The sequence below is a fragment of the Phlebotomus papatasi genome, chromosome 2 (genome assembly GCF_024763615.1).
Source record: "Phlebotomus papatasi isolate M1 chromosome 2, Ppap_2.1, whole genome shotgun sequence".
NCBI lineage: Eukaryota > Metazoa > Arthropoda > Insecta > Diptera > Psychodidae > Phlebotomus > Phlebotomus papatasi.
In genome coordinates, this window is record NC_077223.1 from 75,896,525 (window position 1) to 75,921,349 (window position 24,825).

At 31.2% G+C, this 24,825-nt stretch overlaps 1 protein-coding gene across 1 annotated transcript; it reads left to right on the top strand.

Annotated features, from left to right (window-relative positions):
* Positions 1–361: 361 nt before the first annotated feature.
* LOC129804408 (pH-sensitive chloride channel 2) lies at positions 362–23,911 on the top strand. Its single transcript, XM_055851670.1, has 7 exons — positions 362–568; positions 646–1,453; positions 16,644–16,727; positions 16,888–17,318; positions 22,696–22,854; positions 22,923–23,422; positions 23,491–23,911. The coding sequence occupies exons 2-7, from the start codon at positions 1,152–1,154 to the stop codon at positions 23,767–23,769; spliced, it is 1,755 nt and encodes a 584-aa protein (XP_055707645.1). The 5' UTR covers positions 362–568; positions 646–1,151; the 3' UTR covers positions 23,770–23,911.
* The last annotated feature ends 914 nt before the right edge of the window (positions 23,912–24,825 follow it).

Consider the following 24,825-nt stretch of genomic DNA (forward strand, 5'->3'; position numbering starts at 1 on the left):
GACTTTGGTGAGTTAATTGTTTACATGGATTTTGGTTCTAAAAATGCGTGTTTTTGAATGAAGTTGTATTGCGATCAGAAAAGTGAAATTTTACAATGCAGCACAACCTATTGTATCATAAATGGGTTCAATGGTAACACTAAACCGACCTTGACTTTTATCGAAAGTTTTACTTCAACGAATCTCAACTGTTTTGTAGTTTGAATTTCTTCAGTATATTTTCTTCAAATTTGAAGAAAATATTGGTGTTTTAAATATTTTTTTTAGAGAGAACAGAGTTTCAGAAAATCGTGATAGGATCGTAAAAAAAATAACTAGAAGTATAAATGAATGTATTTACTATTTTCATTGTCTTGAGTGAATTCACGTCAAATGGTGATCTTTAGTCATAGATCCAGAACTCTAAAAGAAGAATAATTAATATTGTCCTAGGCTGTGGGAGAAGACTCAAGCATCTTCATCATCTCATCAAACATTAATTGCTTCTTCGTGCTATTTGTTCAACTGGAAATAGAGCAATTTTTCTTCGCACTGTTCTAAGAAAAAGAAATAAGAAAACTGAACTGAGGTGAATTGTTAATGAGAATTTTATCATTTTTTCATTATTTAAAATTAGTAATAAATTTAAATTATTTTTCAATATAGGTGGTTGCGGTGAATGTTTGCCTTTTGGCACGAATCGCAAATATGTGTGCTTATCGGGTAAACTTTCTTTGGCGACAAAATATATAGCTGGATAAATATTGGTGGGCTGAAAACACCTATACACACCTGCCTTCGGTGGCGCAAAAGACGCTCTTAGGAAGTTAAATAAAGTAGCGTTGTGGAGCACACGAATAAAGGTGAATTTTCGCGATCACCACCAATCGCTGAGGTGGCTTTTAGGAGAATTCTCCGGCGAGGCAAGAAAATGCTGGTGTGGTGGGATGTGATCGTGAGGTGTGCGCGCTGGAAAATCGTATGAGATCGCAGTCAATATGTTTTGAGTCTCCTGGCAGTTTGTTCTTAGTAGTCAGAGTGCCTTCATCGCGGTAAGATCGACCAGTTTCTCCTGCCAACGCTGGTCCAAAAAAAAAATAATAATAATAAAGTGTCCTCGCTCCGCAGTCCTTTACACTTTTTCCTCAATTTTCCGCTCTCGCGTCGGGAGAATGGAACAGATTGTCCTGCTCCTCGGGTTTTTTGTGATTGTGTGTGCATCCAGTGAAATTGATGTGAATTTGTCCCCTGAGATCAGTGATGAGAATACAACGATCGCCGATGTTACCAATAGTACCCTCAGGGACCTGGTGGAGGAGATTAAGGTTACATCCACTTCACCCCAACCACCGCCCACCACGACACACGCTGCAAATGATCAGGAACTCCTCATCCCACCAGCCACCGTAAACGCCAATATCGCTCAAATGCACCACAGTAATGCCCCCAAGAAGAAAGGACCCATCGTGATCAGGTAAGAATACAGGAGATCCTTATCTAGAGATCTCAATTCTGGCTTAGGGGGTACATGGAGTAGTTGTAAAAACTTCGATTTTTTAACTCTTTCCGGACCGCAGCATATGCTGCAAGCCAATTTCACCATTTTTTAATCAAAAATATCTAATCTCAGAAATTAATTGAGGTTCTACAAAAAATATCTTACATTTGGACGTCCTTATAGTTTGTAATCTCTACAAGAATCGGATGTTTATCAACTCTGAGTAATTAAAAAACATTGTTTTTCATAGAATATTCATATGCTTCTTTGGGTACTCAGAGTCCCAAAAGAGACGAAAGAGTTAAATTAGATATTAGACTTCAGAGGACGAGCCCTATACACTGAGAAAAAAAGAGGGTGCGATTAACTTTTTTTCCTCATAACTTTGACATTTTTTAATGTTAATTTTACACCTTTTTAAGAGTAAAATTAACATGAAAAAGGGTAACTTTAACTCCTAATACACCTTAAAAGGGTAACATTTACACCGATTTCGGATCAATACTGCAGGATAAAATTAACATTTCCGGAATGTTATTTTAACTTTTTCGGATTTCTCTCAGTGTATGAATTGATATAGATACAATAAGGATCCTTGTCCACTGAAGATACAATGAAGAAGAAATAGTCGACATAAGATTAATCAGGGGAAAGTGGAGCACCTTAAAAATAAGGCTTTTTCTTCTATTTTCAAACACAACTACACATTTTCATAATTAATTAAGTTTCACAAACCAATTATGAAGCTGAATTGTATGATAAGGCTCAGTTCTATTTAAAAATGGGAGGAAAAAGTCCAATATCAAGGGTGCCTCACTTCCTCATAGCGAAGACATAAAAATCAGTGTTTAAGTTTAAGACCTACCCCATATATACTACTACCCCTGTTTCTCCTACAAATTGTCACTTTTAAAATTGTCAAGTCACTTTAAAAAAAATCAATTTTAAGTGATTTCATGTCTTTAATCATTCTCAACTTAACTTATCACACTTTGTCGTAAAAGACAATATTTTTATATACAGCAGATACGACAATTGCATACTATATACGGCAGGATGATAAGTAATACTCCTTCTGTCCCAAAAATAATCATCCGTTTAGGACAAAATTTTTTTGAGAATAAGGGATCTTTTAAGATGAATTTTTAATCTTCTGCAAATACCTCATGTATAAATATATTTAAGATTTTTACTTATAACTAAAGCATCCCTAGAAACAGGGCCGTAGCGCTCGGGGGCATTGAGGGGCAATGCCCTACCTTAAAACTTCCAATGCTCTACCTTAAAAACCAGAAACTAAGATAATGTTCTAAGTAAACTGTTCGTAGTATGATATGGTCGTGCAGAAATTAATTTCCTATTAAATGGCCTGATCTAATAGAGTTATGGATTGAAGTGCTTAATGCAATTGGTTAAAATCGTATGGAAAATCAAACGATAATTTTGTGAAAAATTTAAATATTTTCACAAACATCTTAAAAAAATAAAATAGAATATTTATCCATCAATTTGGCATTGTTATTAATGAGTTGAAATTGCAATTATTTGATGATTAATTAAATGAAATAATGCTCAAGATAGTTAAGAAGTTACGTGGATCAAGAAGACTGTAAAAATTTACATAATTTCTTAATTTTTTTCAGCATATTAAAAAAATATAATTAATTTAAGCTCTTAGGAATATAAAAGTATACAACATTAACATAACCTATATTTTCTAAATTTTTCATTTAAAATTTTTAAAAATTTAGTCATTGAAACCATATTTTTGGAGATTTTTTTTTTTGGAAAAAACCTACTTTTCGGTGAAGAAGTTTTCTCGGAATTGGTCCATCTAAAGTCCAAAAATCAAATATTTATATGTCGCAGATACGTCAATTGTATACTGCATATGGCAGGATGATAATTAATACTCCTTCTGTCCCAAAAATAATCATCCATTTAGGACAAAATTTTATTGAAAATAAGAGATCTTTTAAGGTGATTTTTTAATATTCTGCAAATGCTTTATGTATAAATATATTTAAGATTTTTACCAGTAACAAAAGAATTCCTAAAAATCATTTCTTAAGCCCAAAAGTTTTACCAAACGTACGATTTTTTTTGGGACAGAGGGAGTACCTAATATTTCCCCAAAACATAGCATTTCCATTATCTTTTGAAAATTTATTGGACTTAAAGTGAATTTTGCTACATTTGTAAGCAGAAACAGAATATTCTGTGTTAAATTTGTGTACAAATCAAAATCTGTGAAAATGGTTGTACGGCATTAAGTAATGCAAGCGACAAACGATATTTTTACAAATCTAGTTTTTAACTGTGTAGTAATAGATTAGGGGAAAGTGCTCATGCTTTGCACCTTTTGTACGGTCCCAAGCTTCATAATGACTAAATTTTTCCTATGTTTTTCAATTAATGTGACTCGTCGCACCCATATTTTAAAATCTAGGGGAAAGTGTCCTGATTTTAAAATATATTGCAGAGTAGCATTTATTCAGAAACATAGGAAAAAAATTAGTCATTATGATACTTGGGACCCTGCAAAGCATAAGCACTTTCCCCTAAATAATATTTTGTCTTAATGATTTTGAATTTGACGGTGCCAAATTGTATTTGAAAAAGAAAATGACATCATAATTAACTTCATATTAACTTTAAAATAGGATTTATGAAACATTCTTAAGATATCTTTCGTTTAAAAGCTGATAGATATTACCCTTCTTGATTTTATTTAAATACTGAATCTTTTTTTAAGTCAAATTTAGAAATATTATTATTTAACTATTCTAAAAAGGTATCTCACTTTAACAAGAGAGATTTGTAAAAAGAATATTCTTCTATACAGAAAATGGAAAAAAAAATTGTTTTTTTTTAATAGGAAAACAACATCCTTTTGGTAAAATTTAACCAAGATTTAGTTGGGCGCTTACAAATCTTTTAATTCTTCGAAAAGAAATCTTTAATTTTGATACTGATTAATTTAACTTCCATTAGTATAGAGCTTTATATTTGTTTTTTTTTATTTTATTTTAAATAATATTTTAAAGTCAATAAACTTCCCTTTGCATTTGCGGTAAGGAAAAAGGTAGTTCAATTTACGGTAAGCACGGATCCTGGACATTCCTTGTCTAAAAAAAACAATACAATTCCTCATACGATCCCACAGAACTTTATCGTTTCGCAAAAATCACTTCTTTTACCAAAAGAATGTTAATAAACGAAATTCGATCATTTGGATTTGTTTCATTGACCGCCCGCTATCTTCGTTGTTTCGTACACCGGACGATTATAAATTTTTGATCAGTGTAATGTTGCATTTTTTTAAACTAATTTTATTAGTAATTAAAAAATGAAATTATTTTTTTTCCAAACCTATAATTAGAAAGAGTAATAACCATAAGAGTAATGAAATCAAAAACTTGATTTTTAAAAATATTTACAATGGATTTTTAAAGTCTCTTTCACCAGAAATGAGCACTGTAAAAAAAAACTTATGATTTCTACTGTATATCAGAATCGAATAACTGTAAGGCGAATTATAAAACTGAAAATTTTGGTTATCGTTTCTTCCAGGATACAAAAACCTGGCACCTGTAAGTTTTTATGAATATTTTGAAAAGTACAAAAGTTAAAATTTTATCAAATTGTGTAGTAATGAAACATTTAAAGCAATTTATTAAACTTAAACTTAGGATTAGGACCTATTTCAATATTATGATGTCATATAAAATTATGTATCTTGACGAATTAAAAAATAAATAAATTTTAGTATAAAATAAAAACGGAATAAACGGTTTTAGTCACCTAAAATAAATTCGCCGGTTTAAGAATCGTCGGTATAAGGACGAAATGAGTATTCCTTTCTTATGCTCTATATTCTAATGAGTTGTTGTATCTAGTATTTAATTAAAATTTACCTCAAAGAAACTGTGGGACAGAATCAAACATGTTCAATTGGAAAAAGGCTATTTTTTGAATTACTTTTTCATTTATTTCTCAGTAATTGTTCCTATCACACAATGTTTTAATGTCCATACAAAAAGTCATCGTACTTTCATAAGATTTTAAGACATTTCTTTGGTCATTTAAGCGTAAAGAACCTAAAAGTCTTCTTAGGCTGAAAGACATGGCTCAGGGCTAAGCGCATAGGCCAAAAGCCAATGTCCTGTGCTGTTAAAACACAAAATAATTTTAATGCTTTTTTCTAGAATGAAATTATTATTATTATTATTATTATTATTATTATTTATTATTATTATTTATTATTATTATTTTTATTAATTAATAATAATCTGTGATACAGAACCAAAAATACAGCACAGAACTGGTATACCAAATGAAGTTTGAATTAGATCCTTGATACACTGAAAAAGTTTTGTTAAGTTGACAAATAGATCTTTTTAAAATTTTCTCAAAAGGATGTTGTTCACCAATTTTAGAACACTTTTTTCACATTTCATGAGGAAAAATTCTTTTTTTGACGAACTTCTAATAAGTTAACAAGTTGGCCGCAGATTTGGCAAAACCTTTGTATGGTAGAACATCCTTTGGACAAATTTTTCTTAAAAACTTGACAAAACTTCTTTTGGAACATTGTTTAATTAACATCTATTTCAGGTTTTGAAATAGCTATTTAATAATTTTTGGAAACGTTGAGAAATATCTCCATTAAATACTATGTTATAAGCATAGGGGGAAGCGGGGCATTTGAATTATAGTATTTAAATTGAAATCATTTTGAATGATATTAGGGCAAGTACACCAAATTTCGGCATAGTGGCATCCAACAACCAAAGCCTTAAGTTTGAAATGCAACATTTTTAATACAAATTGATTTTTTGTTACTTCTTTTTAAGGAGTGTTGCTTCGAAGCTTGTAGATAGTTTGTCGTCTTTGTTTTCTCTAAAATCATTCTTACGGTGCTATAACACTAGGATTTTCACAATTTAAATTTAAATTCAATTGAGCCAATTGAGCATTATAAGATTTCTAGAATTTACTTGAAAATTCTCACAGCCAGGACACATTTTGCAAGAAATTTGCTCAATTTTAAATAAGTGCCGCGAGATTTTTGATTGTGAATGACTCTGGAAAATGCGTGATAGTATAATTAAAAATGTCTTATAAGTCACTTATCTATTATTCAGAAGGATCCCCAAAGCCTGAAGAAAGATTTGTAGGGAAAGGGCTGATGAAGCGATTCTCATACATCTTGTTAAAAATCTGTGTGAAGTCATATAAACAGGAGATTTCTTGGCACAATAATTCTTTGGAGGAAATTAGCAAATTACTCCCAATACTGATGCTTCACTCGCGTACAAGTTTATCACTAAGTTACTGTACTTATCTTATTTTTTAGCCACAAATAATAATTATTAACTAGACTACTTGTTTAACTGCAATAAAATTGAAATTAGTGAGCAATTTTAACATTTTAATTTGCTGAATTCAAATTTATTTGAGCAATCACATTTATGCTATTTTAACATATTTAAACCAATTTTTCTGGGCCAAGTATTAGTTTTATTAATAAAATAAGTGAAGATCTATCAATTCAATTGATTTTTAGTGCAAAATAACGCATATAGAAACAATTCATCTGAAAATTAAATTGAATTTACAAATTGAAAATATCCTAATGTGATAGCACGGTTATACATTTTAAAATTAATGAAATTATAGACATAGCTTTGGGGGCATTGGGAATTATTTTGGCCACCTTGATTCTCATAGTTCATTCATGGAAATTTGAGGAACAAAAGAAGTGACCGAAATTACAAGCTGGCCGAAATTTGGTACAATTACCTTATGATGTCTTCTATTTTATGATATTTTAGTTTTTTGTGTTTTTCTGCTTCTGCTTCCTCGAGATCAGTTTTAATATTGTTGAGTATTTTACCAAAAGAACGTCCCGAATTTCTTATTTCCATAACAAAGAACGTTAGTAAATATATTAGTTTATAACCTACCTTTCTTTTATATTTTCTTCATTCTTTTAAAATAGATTTTTCGTTAGTAACAATAAAACCTTTCTTATTTTCTAGTATTTTGTTATCTATTTTGATTTACCTATAATTGTGTCCAATTAACATAAAAACAGTTCTACTTATTTGTGCCGTTTTAATTGGTCTTGTGTCTAATGAATAAATCGTGATAAATTATACATTCATTAAAATATTATTTTTAATAACTATCGGTGAAGTTGACCAGAAATAAAATATTTAAATAATACTCATTACGCATGTAAAACCAAAAACAACTGTGCTAATAATTTTAACAAAGAGTCTAAAAATACCAAATAAAAGATCTTGTCTTGTATCTGCCAATATCTAGATAGAAGAAGATCTTCCGCATAGTTTTTACAATTGCAAAATCATTTTTTCTTTAAACCAAAATTTATGTATAATTTTAAGTCCTTTAAAATATGTCAAAAATGCATTTTCCTCAGTTTATGGTGCCCCTCTCAAAAGATTTTCTTTGGAGAACAAAATCTTGTGCAACAGATAAAGTTTCCTGATAAGATATTCAGTGAAGTAAAAGACTATTTATGTTTATGACAGAGAAAATAGTAAACAAATTCTATTTCTTATTGTTCTGATCTAATTACTGAGTAGAGCACTTAAAAAGCTTTTCTTAAAATGTCTATTGAATCAGTGTAATTTCCTGGACTGAATCATTTTTCCACCATCAATTCAACAATATCACGTTTTCTTTTTGTTTTATTTTGAAGTGTAAAAATTTAATTTGATCGGATTTTTTTCTTTTATATTTGTATTTGTTTTAATACAGCCGGCTTTCTGCGTAAAAAACCAAAGAAACACTTTTTTGTTTTGGCGCAATTCTAGTCTCTATGCGTATATAAGAAATTGCTTACTTGGTAGTTCTGTGGGAAGTAAATGAAATTTTTAAGAAAAAAAATTAAAGAAAATTCTAATATTGTCACCTGAACACGTGCTAAATTTTCCAGCTGAAGAGACAGTGCAGAAATCCCAAGCTGGTATGGAGACTGATCGTATGGTTTTTTTTTTGCATTAGAAATGACGCGAACACCTTAGAACTCAGTGTAATTGCCAATGTTTACAGTTCACAGTGGCTCAATGAGATGAAGAAATTAATTAGAAAATTTCCAATACTTGTGCAGAAAACACGCAGACACATTGGAGTTAATTCCTTCCGGATACGGTGATCAATTGGCTGTGATCATGTGATCGAGAAGCGATCAATATCACCAAGCCGCATGCTGTTTTAGAATGCGGGCAAAAAGTGAAAGAAATTAGTTAGTTGATCTTGAGGACGGTGCTCTGGGTGTTTTGAAAATTATAGCATAGTATAAACTCTCATGGCTCGATCATCGAGACTCCCCCAAAGTACCGATCGCGAATTGCGATCGTGTGCAAAATTTCCATTATTTCGCACGTCTTTTGAACTTTTGCAATTTTTCTGATCTAAATGTGTGAAACCTTAAAGGGGAGGGCCCTCTCCGAAAACTGTCTGATGTTCGTACAGCCACAACATGGTATAAAAACAATTAAATAAAAAAAAAATAAACACTGCAACCAGAATCAATGTCAGAGCAATTCAGCATTGTACTCGATGAAATAATATTGTGTTTTTTATAACTCTTTTGGCGCGGATCCTCGTGCGCTGTGAATAATGCATTTACTGGTGATGCATATTTCATCATTTTGCAATACACAACTCTGTGCTATATGTATTTATTTGATATCAGAGAGACCCATGGAGTAGAAATTCAGATCCAATTTTGCTAATTATTGTGACTAATTAATATTGCAATCGCACACGGCACGATTGATAAGCGTCCTCCTCCAAAGATGCACACAGCAATTTCAATACCAGCATTTTCTATCTTCACTTAAATAACAATGGGAAGTAAGCAATACCTGATCCTCCAATACTGGTCTCCTTGGACACACGAAATTGGACAAGAATTAAATTCGCAACATAGCCTCCCATATCGGTAATTTATCAATCATCGCTATTTGCGATCTTCAGACCAAAACCAGCACTAAAAAAAAAAATTGTCTCAGCACGACCTCTTTTCAAGTGATCTCATACACGTAAATTGCACCTTTATCTTGGATACTTATTCCTATTGTCAACTTTTCTGGCAATCGCCCTCAAAATGTTCTCATTATGTTTGCATTCTAATTTTTCTGTATGAATTGCAAATGAGCTGACGCCAACTTTATCAAATTTAGCATTGGAAATGGATTTTAGAATATTTTTCACTATTTTCATGGCGGCACTTTGATTTTCGGAAATGTAATGAAGATCACTACAAACATAATTTAATTTACCATCCAAGTTTCATGATCACCCGGCGTGATCGTGTATCAATTTAGTGTTAAATTGCATTTTGTTGTACACCTCATTTGCATATGAAAATTGTCATTTAATTGAGATTACTTGGAATGATATTGATTAAGACGCCGGAAAATAAATACTGTGATCATTGTGAGATTTAAGAATCACATAGAATGAAGTGTATTAAACAAGTTTTGATTGTAAAAAAAGTAATCTGGACTATGATTTTTTCTTGTTTTGACACTGATTGATAAAGCGCAAAACATCAAATAAGTATATCAACCAAGAAATAAAAAATCCCGTGATCTTTTATAGAAGAAACTAGGACATTGTAAGGTATAAATTCAAATTAAAATTTGATATTGATAGAGCTTTTGCTTAGGCTTTTGGTTAAGAAAATAGTACACTGAGAAAAAAAGAGGGTGCGATTAACATTTTTTCCTCATAACTTTAACACTTTTTAGGTGTAAAAATATATCAACATTTTTAATGTTAATTTTAAACCTTTTTAAAGGTAAAATTAACATGAAAAAGGGTAACTTTAACCCATAATACACCTAAAAAGCATAATATTTACACCGATTTCGGATCAATACTGCAGGGTAAAATTAACATTTCCGGAATGTTATTTTAACTTTTTCGGATTTCTCTCATTGAATCGGGTTCTTCTCCTATTAGATGAGATTGTTAACAATATCACCTATTTTTAAATGGAACTAGGTCTTACCACTATAATTTACCTCCACAAATCTATTTTGAAGCTATAACACATTATGATTAGTTTTCTTTAAGAATTAGGAGAAAAAGGTCTTACTTCAAAGATACACCATTCCAAAGGTACACCACATTCTCCTATTAAAATGAAAAAAATGACCTGATAAAAATACCAACCTTTAACTGGATATTAAAAGTAAATTAATTATTTTTAAGGCTTAAAAAACACAATTCATAATATAGGAAAAGGCGGTCAGCTTTCGAATATCGTAATCCTTTAAATATTGTAATTGTGTTCTTTTTTCTAAAGCAAAAATTCTATCCTATATCAAGAATAAAATAGCATAGAATGTAAAGAAAAAAAACTATTAGAATAGATTTTTTTGCTAAGAGCTTGGCATATTTGACACGGATTTTATTAGAATTTCACTTATATTGGTCACAAATAAAAAAAAAAACAAAAGACTTTACCACTATTCAATTGTTATAATTTTTAATGCGAATGAAAGATTATAATTATATAAGTGCTAAAACGTATCTAAGTAAAAAAAAATATTTTCTGAGAAGAGCACCAGCGATCGGCAGTGTTCCTCAGATCGTTAGGTTAATACCGGTATTGTTACTTCAAATAATTTTTTTTTTTAATATTGTTAGCTACTTTTTAACATTTAACTCACACAAGAATGCCCTTCATTAGCTCAGGTTTAATCTATAAAACCAATTTTTCGTGAAACACCTGATTAAATTCGTTGCAATCCAAGGTACAGAGTGCAAGTTACATCTATTTTTATTAATTTATTCTTAATATTAAGAATTCAAATGCATAGATTTAGTTGAATGGATATTTAATAGACCAATTAACGAAACGAACGAAAAATGATCCCAATGTGTAGGTGCCTTAATCGAAGATTTACGTTTAAAGATTTATCTAAAAATTGTGAGGTTTGTTTCGGTTTTATTTTTTTCTAGAAAATTTCTTTTCTTTGAAATATTTTGAAGTTTAACCCTTTAAGGACGAGAAGTTCAAAAAACGAGGGTCAGAAAAAAGTTTTTTTTTCTAAATTTTTATAGCAAAATACGGTTTTCAAAATAGCAAAATCACGGGTGACCCAATCGTCCTTAAAGGGTTAAGATCGACTAATATTCATCAGAGACATATCAGTTTATTTTTTTGTTTGTTTTTGAAATCGAACAAGTCAGAACAGAAATGGGTTTATTTTAATATGGAATACACAGTAAATACAGTACTTTTTACAGTAATTGCATTACATAATAAATATATTGTAGTTATTATTTCGTTGTTTTGCAGGCTTAGTGATCATAATATTTTCTGTTATTTACTTAAAGCTAATACTTTATATATAAAATATGCAATCTCTTACATACACAGCCAGATTTGTTACATTTGAAGCAAATGACAAATTATCAGAAAAGGTTAGAAAATAAACTTCATTCCTATTTTTAAGTTTAAAATAATTAAGTAGAAATTATTTAAACTTAATTTTCTCAAGCTTCACGTAGGTATTCCATTTTTTAAAAAGGTAAAAAAAAATGATCGTCTTAACTATTCTCCTGAATTATTAATAATTTTATTGAACATTTCTTTTTTAATAGGAGAAGGTGGAGTTACATTGTTATACGATTTTTTCACATATTTCTAAAAGAAACTCTGTGTTCTAACATGATGTAATTTAGATAGACAAAACAATTGTGGATCTAAAATAATTGTAAGGACAGCTTCATTTAGAAATGGGCAAAAAAATCATATATCAATGTAGCCTCATAGCTCAAAATAGCCCCATATCCCCCTAATCACTGAAAGAGAGTTTCATATTACAAATTTTTGCACTCTTTTTAACGAAAATTGAAATCTTTTATTTTTGTATCGGAGAAAAATTACCCAAAACTCTCACGTAAAGCATTTCAATACAATTTGTGAAAAACGTGGTTTTAAAATTCAGTGCTTCAATTGCACGTCTTTCCAATAATTTTGGCCCTTAATTTCGAGGATAAATTTGCTTATGGCCACATTGAGCGTAAATTACAAACCTTACAATAATTTTGGTATTTTTATAAAAATTATAGTGTACATTCTAAATGTTTTGCTTATTTTGTTTATTAATAGGAATTTTAATATTCATACTACAGTAGACTCTCGCAAATTCGGCTCTTTTAAGATCGGGCTACTTTTCAATTCGGGCAGCGGTTACATTTGAAAAACATTTGTTGTCATTTTTCAAGTTTGATTATGATTATCAAATGAATCAAATGTGGTCAAATTTGGCATGGTTTGTCTTAGTTTTGATGTGATTTTGCATTATTGAGGGATTTTCATGCAATTTACGTTATTATATGAGTGTGTAAACTCAATATCTATATGCACATGAATAAAAAATCGTTGCATTTCAAAAGGTTTGTCACCCGAATTTCTGTCTAATTCGGCTGACATTTCGGTCCCAAATGCCCGAATTTGAGAGAGTCTACTGTAAATCATTCTTGGGAAGATGTTTAGATATAATAGCACTATATATTTTTAAGATAGTGTATGAACTTTTTACAACAGTAAATATAAGAAATTCTTGACACTTTATTATTCTTTAAAATTTTGAAGATTTCTTTCTGCGATATATACATATATATCCATAAGTATAAAGTCTACATCACCTTAAAAATTTCTTTTTAATTAGGAAAATTAGAAGTAGAGTTATTTGATTCTAAACTTTTTAATAAAGATATATGGTTTGACGGGTTCAACCAAAATATTTTCTTTCCTCAATAATCTTTATGAACATTTTAAGTTTATTAACTAAAATTTAGAATTTAGAGCAAGGGGTAATTTAAGGATATAAACTTTAGGAGGAGAATCAACAGTAGAAGTATGAACAACTACACTAAAGCGGTCTTCAGACTAGAGACTTAGCCCAGTTCCCGAAGATCTCAAAATCCTAAATAGCGAGAAATTTTAATGCTTTTTGATAACCCTATATGTCACTTATGTGTAATAATCCATTCTTAAGTTAAACTTTTCCGAAAAATCGTGATTGATAAGAAATTAGAGCAGTATAGCCATATGGCTAAGTCTTAGGTCTGAAGCCCGTATAAGAAAAAACTATAGAGTTGAAACAACTCTATCATCGAGTTGAATTAACTCGAAGAATATCGATAATTGTTACTCTTTTTCGTTGTAAATTTTAGTAAATAGAGCTGAAACAACTCTTCGTGCAAGTTGAATTAATTCGTCGGATATCGATGTAATTTATGTGGGAATGAATTTGGAGTTTGGAATGATTTCACTGGGAACGTAGTACCCGATCAGTAGAACAAATAGTATTATAGAGTTCTGTTCAAGGGAGGAGACGTGATGAAGTTGCATAGTACTGAATTAAACCATTTATTAAATTAAAAGGAGAGTTTTCCCTCGATATCCCCCTTTCCCAAATCCTGGGGGCTCAACCGGGATGGGGGTAGAATATTGCTGGGAAAAATAAAAAAGACGTGGAATTTTGAGGAGGCCGATATAAAAAAATGAGTGGAGAAAAACGATGAAAAATTAATGAAAAGACGTGATATGAAGTAAGACGTAAAAAGAACAATTATAGGTGAAAAGACGGTGTAAAAGCACAAGAAGTGAGAACGAAGAGTTACGAAGACGAAAGACGGCAACTGCTGAAGAGTCACAAGAAGACGAAAGACGGTAACTGCTAAAGAGTTGCAAGAAGACGAAAGACGGTATCTGCTGAAGAGGTACAAGAAGACGAAGGATAGTAACTGCAAAAGAGTTACAAGAACACGAAAGACGATAACTGTAGAACGAATGACGAAAGATGAGAAGCTTTAAGGAATTGGTTACTTGCCTTACCAAGTGTGGACTTGTGAAAGAATGTGAGAAGAGAAATTTGCCTTGCAATGGGAAGAAAAAGGATCTTGCACGACGAATTGTGCAATACGACGAATTATTGGACTTTTTGACGAAGAAAGGACTTATCAATCAATGCGTGAAGAGAAATTTGTCTTGTCATGGAAAAGAAGAAGAGCTTGCACTGCGCATTGTGCAACATGATGAAGCTTTAATTGATTTCCAGAAGAGTGAACTAAAGATCAATAAAGAAAAGGGTGTCCCAAGGATGCTTCAAATGTTGGTTCAGGACAAGGATGAAGACGAAACTCCAAATATGGAAAATACGAAGGAAGATGATGACAATTGGATTATGCAGATTCGATGTGACGAATATGAGAGTGATAAGGAGAAATTGGTTGATGAAGCTAAAGATGTCTACGACGAGTGTGAAGATAAAACTCATAAGACGGAAATGGCGAAAAAAGATGAATCTGAAGATGAGAATAGGATCAAACTGATACCATGCGAAGAATATGAGTCTGAAGTAGTGGAAAAATTACATGCAGAAGTTGAAGACGAGATCGCCTCATCTTCACCAAAGAAGACGAGATCAAGAAAAAGAAGATGCGAGCGTAAGGATATGTCAAAGAAGATACAGCTGAAGACGAAACAGCTAAAAAATGGAGAAACTTTGAATATTTCAAGAAGGAAGGACATAAGACAAGTAAGCTACCGAAAGAACACAAGACCGTTAAACATTACCAAAATGGACAGAAGACGAAAGAAGAAGTGGGGAATGATCTTTTCATGCTTGGGAATTGCTGTAACACCATGCAACGCTGGAGACTCGATGATTGCTCTTGATGATGATAAAAGTTTAATGAGGATTGACTCTGAAGTTGTCCGGGGGTCAACTTATTGTCAGGAAGGGCCGTGTGGGAATGAATTTGGAGTTTGGAATGATTTCACTGGGAACGTAGTACCCGATCAGTAGAACAAATAGTATTATAGAGTTCTGTTCAAGGGAGGAGACGTGATGAAGTTGCATAGTACTGAATTAAACCATTTATTAAATTAAAAGGAGAGTTTTCCCTCGATATCCCCCTTTCCCAAATCCTACATTTATTACTCTTTTTCGATGTAAAATTTCATCTTGACTGAAGTATATGCTCAAATGTTTTCGTTTTAAGAATATACTTCTGTCAAGAAGATTTTCGTGCGACAAAGTTCATATGGAACATCAATTAGAAATATGCCTAACAGTGTTTCATGAAGACATTTCGCTCGAAATAAGGAACTTGATGTAAAGAAAATAATCATAAAGAAAATGATAAAATAATAAAAAAATAAAATTGCAAGATCTATCCATTTTGGGATTTCAAAGAGTTATATTAACTCTAAAAAAGAATTTTTTAGCTCTTGAAACGAGTTATTTTCAGTCTTAAAAAGAGTTATTTACACTCTTTTGTCATGTAAATTTTAGAACAAAAAAGTTGAAACAACTCTTCCGAATATTACATCTAAATATAAGTAAAATCAACTCTAAAATATAGTTAATCGAAAATCATAACGAAAAAGAGTTAATTTAACATCGATTCTAGTAAGTTTTACTCGATTATTTTTCTGAGTGTACCAAAAACACCAAAAGAAGCACACACCAAATATTAAAAAGAAAATATATGGGGAAGTAACAATAAATAATAATGAAAATAATAATAATAATATAGTAATAACTATTTTCATCAAAAGACGCCTCTAATTAATTAGGAAAAATATAAATTCTTGCCATAGTTTAGAGAATTTACAAGACCTTGCTCCACCCACAAGATGTTTTCAAAATATCTTTATTGTTATAGTTTTATCGTTTTTGTTTTCCTTAAAACACCAAATAATGTTGCTATTTAATAGTAAAAAAAAATGTCCTTCTACCACAAAATAATTTGCCAAATTTATCAGTAAAACATTCTCTGAAAAAATCATATTTGATCTATTTTATTTTGATGATAATATTTTACCCAATGAAGGTATTGCTTGAAGAACACCAAGATCACCTATACCAGATCGGTATAAAGTAGTAAAAATGATTCTGTAGGCGCATGAATTATTTGGTTTTTCGCTAAACTGCTCTTGAAGTTGTTGATCTTCGTCAAGAGCCAAAAAAAAAATGAAGAGACAGAGAAAATGACCTCTCCATGTGCTATTGACCCAAAAGTGCGTGTTGAGGGAAAAGAATTTATATTATATTATTGTGATTATTACCAAAAAAATTCTTCTGTGGGATGTTTTCAGCTCCGAGCCTGATTGTCCTTCTCTGGAGAATGCGGATGAACTTTCGCAGACGCAACTTCTCAAGACACTGACCCACGGCTGCCGGTGAGTGCAATTTTCAATTTTTAGTGATGTAATAATATTGCCGGAAATATTTCAGCAATCTATTCTCTATTTTTTAAACTTCAAGTTCGTCAAATCACGTGCTTCACTTGATCTTTTTTTCTAGTTTTTTTTTCTAAATTAAATTTTTTGTGGCTTTCAGCTACGATCGCCTCGAGAGACCGGTTCACTACGGCGAGAATAATACCCGTCTTCCAGTAGACGTTTACACACGTGCTTACATCTATTTCATCCAGAATCTCGAGGCACATGATCTTCAGTTCAAGATCCATGTACTCCTCCAAATGCGTTATGTTGATCCTCGATTGGTTTTCCGGGAAGTAGCACCCAGTCGACATGAACCCATCATGGGTGAGGCATCTCTAAGGCAATCTCTCTGGGTGCCTCATGTCTTTTTGTCCAATGAACGATCTTCAAGTATTTTGGGAACAGCTGAGAAGGATATTCTCACATCGATCTCTCCGGATGGAACAGTGATCGTATCAACGAGAATTCAGGCTCAACTCTATTGCTGGATGAATCTCCAGAAGTTCCCCTTCGATGAGCAGAAATGTCAGACTGTTCTTGAGAGTTGTACGTATTGATTTATTTACTTTTTATTGAAAATGTTTTTTTTTTCTTTGTTCGTCTAATAGTGATTTTATGATTTCTGTTGAATGATTTTGTTTAGAGCATATCAAAATCAATTGAATTAATATCTCTGGATAATTTTGTAAGAAGCTCAAAGTTTTATAGCTCTCAAATTGGGTTGTAAAATATTTTTTATTGTACTGATCAAGTTTAAAATAATAATGTTATTCTCTTTTTTTATAAATAAGCATTCAAGCAGAGCAAAAAATCATTTTTATCGTTCAGTTAGAAAAAGTGGTGTTTTACAAAGGTGTAGATGAATAAATTTTCTATGAAAATATGTCCTCTAGGTATTTTTTCAAATTTACGGAAGCCTGTAATGAAGCGAATCAAAGTATGATAATACCCAACGTCTAGTACTATTTGCCCCAACATTTTTGAGAATAGTCACAAAATTACCTTTTAGAAATTGGCTCGATAAACGTATTTCCTTACAAAATAGAGGAAAATTACTTTCACAAAGTTGTAGAGCGGTAAATTTCCTATAAAACTGCGCTAATGAGAAATTTATGAAGCGCTCGAGTAGCTTATAAAAAAATAAAATATCCGTTTTGTGACTTTTTGCCCCAGTCTCCCCTAACGACGACGTTGAAAATTTATTATTATTATTAATAAGATTATTAATATTTTTAGAGGGACTCTGGTAAAAAATAAAAGAATCAAATTGATTCAAATTTGATCCTCTCGCAAAGGATGGATCAAATTAACATGTTCTATTCTATTATTAATGATAAATGTGCATTCAAAAATTTGAAATTTGATCCATCCTTTGGAAAAGGGTCAAATTTGGATCAGTTTGATCTTTTTATTTTTAAGAGTGCATAATAATTATTTTATAGATATTTTTAAACTGTTAAATGGTTTTTTTTAAATATTAATCATAATAGCATTTGACCGGTTAGGCTTTACACCTATAGGACCTATATTAAGAAGTGAGGAAGAGAGGAATAAAAATAAAATCCAAAAATAGACGTGCGAAACTTCCGCCGTCTGAACCTTTAAAACCTTCCTCTATGGAAAAATAAGAGAACAATATAAATCTTTGTAGTTTTCTAAGGTAATATTAAATCTTAATTAATAAATAATCATTATTAAAATAGTGAATCCTTTAAGTGAAGTAAATTAAGTAACAAATTACTTGAACTATTTTCGCTACAAAGTCAATTCTTTTAATAGCAAATTTTAATAGCAAAAGTCGAATCTTGGATTTTAGGAAGTTATGGGGGTAAATAATCACGCCGAGCCAATCTTAACTATCATAATATTAATAATTAATAGTAATAATATGCAATAAGCTTAATTCACCTGGTTGTATGTAATTGAAAATGACTATTCTTTAATTGCCGTAGAAAATTTACAAATCAACTTGGAGTGCGAGTCTAACAAAATAAATGCAAAAAAAATTAATTAGAAGTCGCAAACTTGCAGCGTGAATGGCAACCTCTTAAACAATTTTTATTATTTGAGATAATCACAGTGAAACTCAATATGAGACGAACTCTAACACAAATACTATTCCTATTTCCATTAAATACTTTCATAATAAAGTGTTATTTTTTTAATTCTAAGATCAAAAATTTAAGTACTAAATATTTAAATTGGCATACAATTTGGATTCTTTTAAGATATTTAATTTTAAAAGGTCGGCCTTCTTTTAAACTTTTTATGAAATTGTCAAACTTTTTTAGGTTTTCTTTAATTGTGAAACTTGTTGTGATGATAACTATTTAAACTTAAACCTAAATTTCCAAGTATTGAAAATTAGGTGAGCTTGTAATTTATATATCAAGCACTCTTGAGTTTTGACTCTGAATTAATTTTTCAGCTTTCCTATAGCTCCTTCAGCTCTTCTTTATCTCGAATTATAGATTTTTTATTTTTCTTCAACAGCTTTAAAGATCTTTAATTTTATTGTCAATTTTTTATTCACTTATATTAAATTGACGAAATTTGTCTTGAATTTTAAATCTTTAAATATTTAAGTGGGAAGTCTGTAAAAGAAGGCCAAAACCGTTTTTCGCTATATTCTTTGAAGGAGAAGTAAAAGACCAAACTTCATGATGTTCGATATTTGTTTATATATATTTCAAGTAGGGTAAAGTGATACAATTTGGACATAGTGTTACAAGTTGGACAATGGAACAAGTTGGACAGGAATTTTTTCTTGATAAATACAATACTAATTTTTTTTAAGCACAAGGAACCAAATTATAAAACTAAAGCATTAAAAATATACAAATAAAAATGAAGTACTAAATTTATCAAGAAAAAAAGCTCTGTCCAACTTGTACCATGGCCCAACTTGTACCACTTTTCCCTACCTAAATTATTTTTTTCGAAAAAATATTAGAAAATGGCGGACTAATGAATAGTTCACTAGAGCGCCTCGTAGAGCAATCTAAAATAATTTCAATTTTACTATTACTATTTCCATAAGTGTATTTCATAGTTAAAACAAAAAACCGGAGAAAATTGTAAAATATCATCTTTTTTAAAGGGTTTTTTTAAGTGCACATTTTGAGACAAAATATTGACTTTAACATGCAGTAAAAGATATTAATTTTTTTTATTTCAAATTTCATTAAGGTTCAACTAGAAGAAAATTTAATACTGAAGAGAATAAGCTTTAATCTATTTATATGGGTTCAAAAGTTTTTCTTAACCTTTCCCGTGCCAATTTTAAAAATGAGAATTGGAGAAATGCACTTTAAAGTTTTGGATGTTTGCCCGAGAACTTGCAAATCGCCTCAACGCTCTTTACTTTCGTCCTTGTAATCTTCGGAAATATTTCTGAAATTTTTATGGCATGTTCTTAGATAGTTTATCTATCGATTTAAACAATGATAAAAAATATAGACCACTTTTGACCTTGTAAGGTAAAGTACCCTCTAGTCGGCCGGTTTCTCAACTCGGCCAGTTGAATTATTTAACCAATTTATTAACGTTTTTTTGTCAACTTCTATGAAATTTTCACTGTTTTACGTTATATATAATATAATACACCTTATATTGTTAAATCGGTAAGACCATATTATAAGTAATCTAAGTAAATTGAATAAGTCGCACTGGCCGAGTTGAGAAACCGGCCGACTACAGGGTACTTTACCTTAGTTCAGGCTTCATCTTTGAACCCCTTTAGTGACGAGACAATTTTTACGGGCTGAAAATCAACAATAAAAATTAAACTGAGAAACATAATCAATGATTTCCTAACAATCAATCTTACACCTAACCTTGGAAAGTCCAACAGATTCTGATTCGGTGTATTTTGTGCTTCTATGAACGATAGGGAAAAAAATAGTCCAAAAATTTAAGTAATTTTTCTGATGATAATACCAATGAATAATATTTTTAGCTTTAATGAAAAATATTACGTAAGGTATGAGTATTGTAGTTTTTATTGCCAAAAGAGTTTTGCTTAAAAAAATTGGAAGTATAAAAGATAAATATAATCTATTATGAATTTGAGAAATAAAAAACTCGCCATTTTTGAGCTTAAATATTTACTACATAGCAAATAGCTAGAGACTTGCAAAAAATATTCTAGATTCCTTTAACCTTCTACTTTACAATTATGTACAGACATAAGAAAAAAATAATTTTGGGTAGTCAGGAAAAAATATTTTTTTATGAGACACCGGTGTTCCAATCGTCCTTAAAGGGTTAAGTCAGACCATCTCACAGTACCAGTGTTTACAAGTTTAAAGGAAATTATAATAAAACAAAAGAACAGTAAAAACTTACATTGGTCCATAGCAAAAAATTAATTTTTATCAGTAAAATTATTAAATATGGTTAATAAAAAAATCTTAAATCTTAAAAAATGAGTTTAGATTATATGTAAGATAGTTTAGCATGTAAGATGGTTGCAGATAAATTTGTAAAACTTTATTTTTTCTTGTACACTTTTTTGCCTTTAGAAGTACGCGTTGGAAAGATCTTTATAGGGGAATAATGGATCAGCTTTAAAACCCTATTTAATGCTTAAACCTCAAAATTTTATCTCAGGGTTAAGGGAGTAGGTTTTAAAATTGTAAACATTGTTGTTACTTGTATTTAAAAACCCTTTATAAAAGGTTATTCATAAGGTAATTTTCTCAACAATAAACACTGTTTTTTTTTTCATTCGAATTAAAACAGATTTGGTAGATTTGCAGATTTTTTCACTTTAAAATATTTGAGAAAAGCTATGAATATTTCTTCTCAAAAACCTCTAAAAGCATTTTAAAAGTTTAACTTTCTTACATTAATTGTTTTTCATTTTATATTTGAGGAAATTTTTAATAAAAAGTTCAATTTTATAAGTTAATTATATTTAGGAATTTGTTGCTAATTTCTGTGTTTTTTTTAACCACGGTTTTAAGCTTCATCCACAGTGAATTAATTGCTAATTTTCCCTAAATTGTCAATCCATCTAATAAATATTATTGTAAAAATAATTAAAAAAATAAATCAATTAGAAGTCTTAGGAGTATTTTTTCTTGTTAATTAAAATGAGAACCCATCGTCTTAAGTGGGTTAACACTAAACCTACCAAAACCCGGTCAAATTGACCGGTTTAAAATTAACACAATTTTAAACGGTACATTGTCACCATTGTCACTATCAAACTTTATGAATTTCTTAAAATATGCATGTAATATAATTTTTAGTGTTTAAATTTTAATTTTTTTGCTCTTTTCCAAGACAAATTTGTTGACCGCGGTTTGTCATTTGATCGAAAAACGACCAAAAACTGTCGGTAGGTTCAGTGTTAAAGATTATGGTCGTAATTGTTATTCCTTTTCAAACTATTTTTAATAAACACTTGTTCAAAGTATTCAAGACATAAAGAATAGCTAAACAATCAGTAGGTATCATACCAATCACTGAGAAAAAAAGAGGGTGCGATTAACATTTTTTCGTCATTACTTTAACACTTTTTGGGTGTAAAAATATATCAACATTTTTTAATGTTAATTTTACAGGGTTAATTTTTAAGGGTAAAATCAACATGAAAGAAGGGTAACTTTAACCCATAATACACCTAAAAAGGGTAATATTTACACTGTTTTCGGATCAATACTGCAGGGTAAAATTAACATTTCCGGAATGTTATTTTAACTTTTTCATTTTTCACTCAGTGATAGTAAATTTTTCAATTTGTTCAATTATAATTTTATAAAATTTTTCTACGAGCTCCTCAAAGTTAAAAAATTTAATAATATCCAAAAATTTATGAATAATTTTGTAATCCTTCAAAAAGTAAAAGTTTTCTGCTTCTTTATTTTAATTCCATTTATTTTTTATATTATTCTAAGGCATTTTTCCTATTTTTCAGGGATGTACAACACTTCTGAATTAGTTCTGCACTGGGAGCAGAAATCTCCAGTGACTCTTGCACCAGAGCTTCATCTTACAGAATACGTTCTGCTGAACAAGTGGACGAATGAGACAATGATAAATGCTGATCTCAGTGATCTTCGACATGGAGCTTTTGGTAAGAAATATTTTAATTAAACTCATTAAAGATGATGAGGAATTAATAAATATTGTATCCTATAACAGCCGGTAACTACAGTTCCCTGACCTTTACTGTCCATCTGGCTCGCGAGATGGGCTTTTACATGATGGACTACTTCATTCCCTCAATGATGATCGTAGCGATCTCGTGGGTATCATTCTGGTTGCAGGCAGATGCATCTCCACCACGAATTATGTTGGGCACAAGTACCATGCTCACCTTCATCACACTAGCATCCGCCCAGGGCAAGACATTGCCCAAGGTTAGCTACATCAAGGCATCTGAGGTGTGGTTCCTAGCCTGCACCGGCTTCATTTTCGGCTCCCTCGTGGAATTTGCTTTTGTAAATACAATTTGGCGCAGAAAACGCAATGTGGAGCTAAAGAAAGTCAACAGCAAGTACATCCTCAAATCTACCCTCACACCTCGACCCACACGGAAGGAAATGAGTGGGAATCTTCAGAAATCACATTCATGCTCTAGTCTGGACGCTCAGAGCATCACAACAGCTGCTCCGTCCTACAATAACTATCTCACAGTTCACGTAAGAAATTATACTACCTTCAAGAATTTATTTTAAAGAATAATAATGATTTTGAACATTTTATTTAGAGCTTCTCCAATAATAAGACAAGCCTTCCAGTAATCACAACACAGAGTTGCGATGACCTTACTCAGGAAAATGGAACAGTGATCAATATGGAGCCAGATTCCACGTCCACGCTCCAAGGCAACAGTGCTGTGCCATCACCTCAGCCCCAGAACACAGGCTGGACCACGATGACACCTCAGGAGATCGCCATGTGGATAGATCGTCGATCCCGATTTCTCTTTCCCTGTGCATTTCTTATCTTCAATATCTTCTATTGGAGCTTCGTGTACTGCCTCTGAGCTACGCATATCTTCGCATATTTCTATAGACTTTATCTCAAAGCTTTGCAACAAAGATTCCTTAGTCATATCTCTTAACTTTTTAACTCCTATTTATACTACAAATCCAAATGTTAAATAAAACTATTGCTTAAGAATCTCATTTTATCTGCCTTTTCTCTTTGTCTTATCTGCTCAGATTTCTGATTTCTGAATCACTGTTTAGGTAAGTTGTTGATTTTCCCTTTATTGCTCTCTTTTCTGAGTTTTTGCTACTTTACTGCTCGAACCCGAACTCAAAGAGATAACACTTTTTTTCAACTTGCTACCGGCCTGGAACATAAACGGTAAGAGATATCGACTTGTGGTCTTCGATGACCCTTCCCATAAGTGAAGATTAGCTCTAGACATTTTTCTCCTTTTCCCTCATCCCCTTTCTAACTCCCCAAATCATGTTTTTGGTTTGTTTAAAAAACGGTTCTATTATGGCGCTGGCACACCTTTTCAATTTAGTTAAATTCCATCGATTGGAATTTTACCTCCCTTACTCTTTCAAATTGAAATCAGATATAGCTGTCCCTTTCTATCAAATGGAAATTAAAATTTCATTTTCATTTTCAATTTCAATTTTAAATTTCATTTGGCAGCAAGAGATAACTGTATCTGATTTCAGTTTGAAAGAGTGAGAGGTAAAATTTCAATCGATTGAATTCCATTCAATTAAAAAGGTGTGCCAGCGCCACCTCCCTGAAGCTGGCCGAAGGCCAGCCGAAGGTTTGTGTCTTGGCTAAGGCCTATTCAGCCGAATGACATTCGGTTGAATAGGCCTTTTCCCCTCCGTCAGCTGATTGAATAGGCCTTTTCCCCTCCGGGTTTGAATTCAAAAATAACGGAAAAATTTTAACGGTTTGGGATGTGTAGGAATGGGAAAAAACTATTAATAAAAATTCAATCATCAATAAAATATGTTGTTCATTTTATTTTATTTCCTACTTGGTTGTGCTCCACATTAGTGGGGCACATTTTTTTTATATTCGGCTAGCATTCGGCTGGCTTCAGCTAGCTATATCGTCAGTT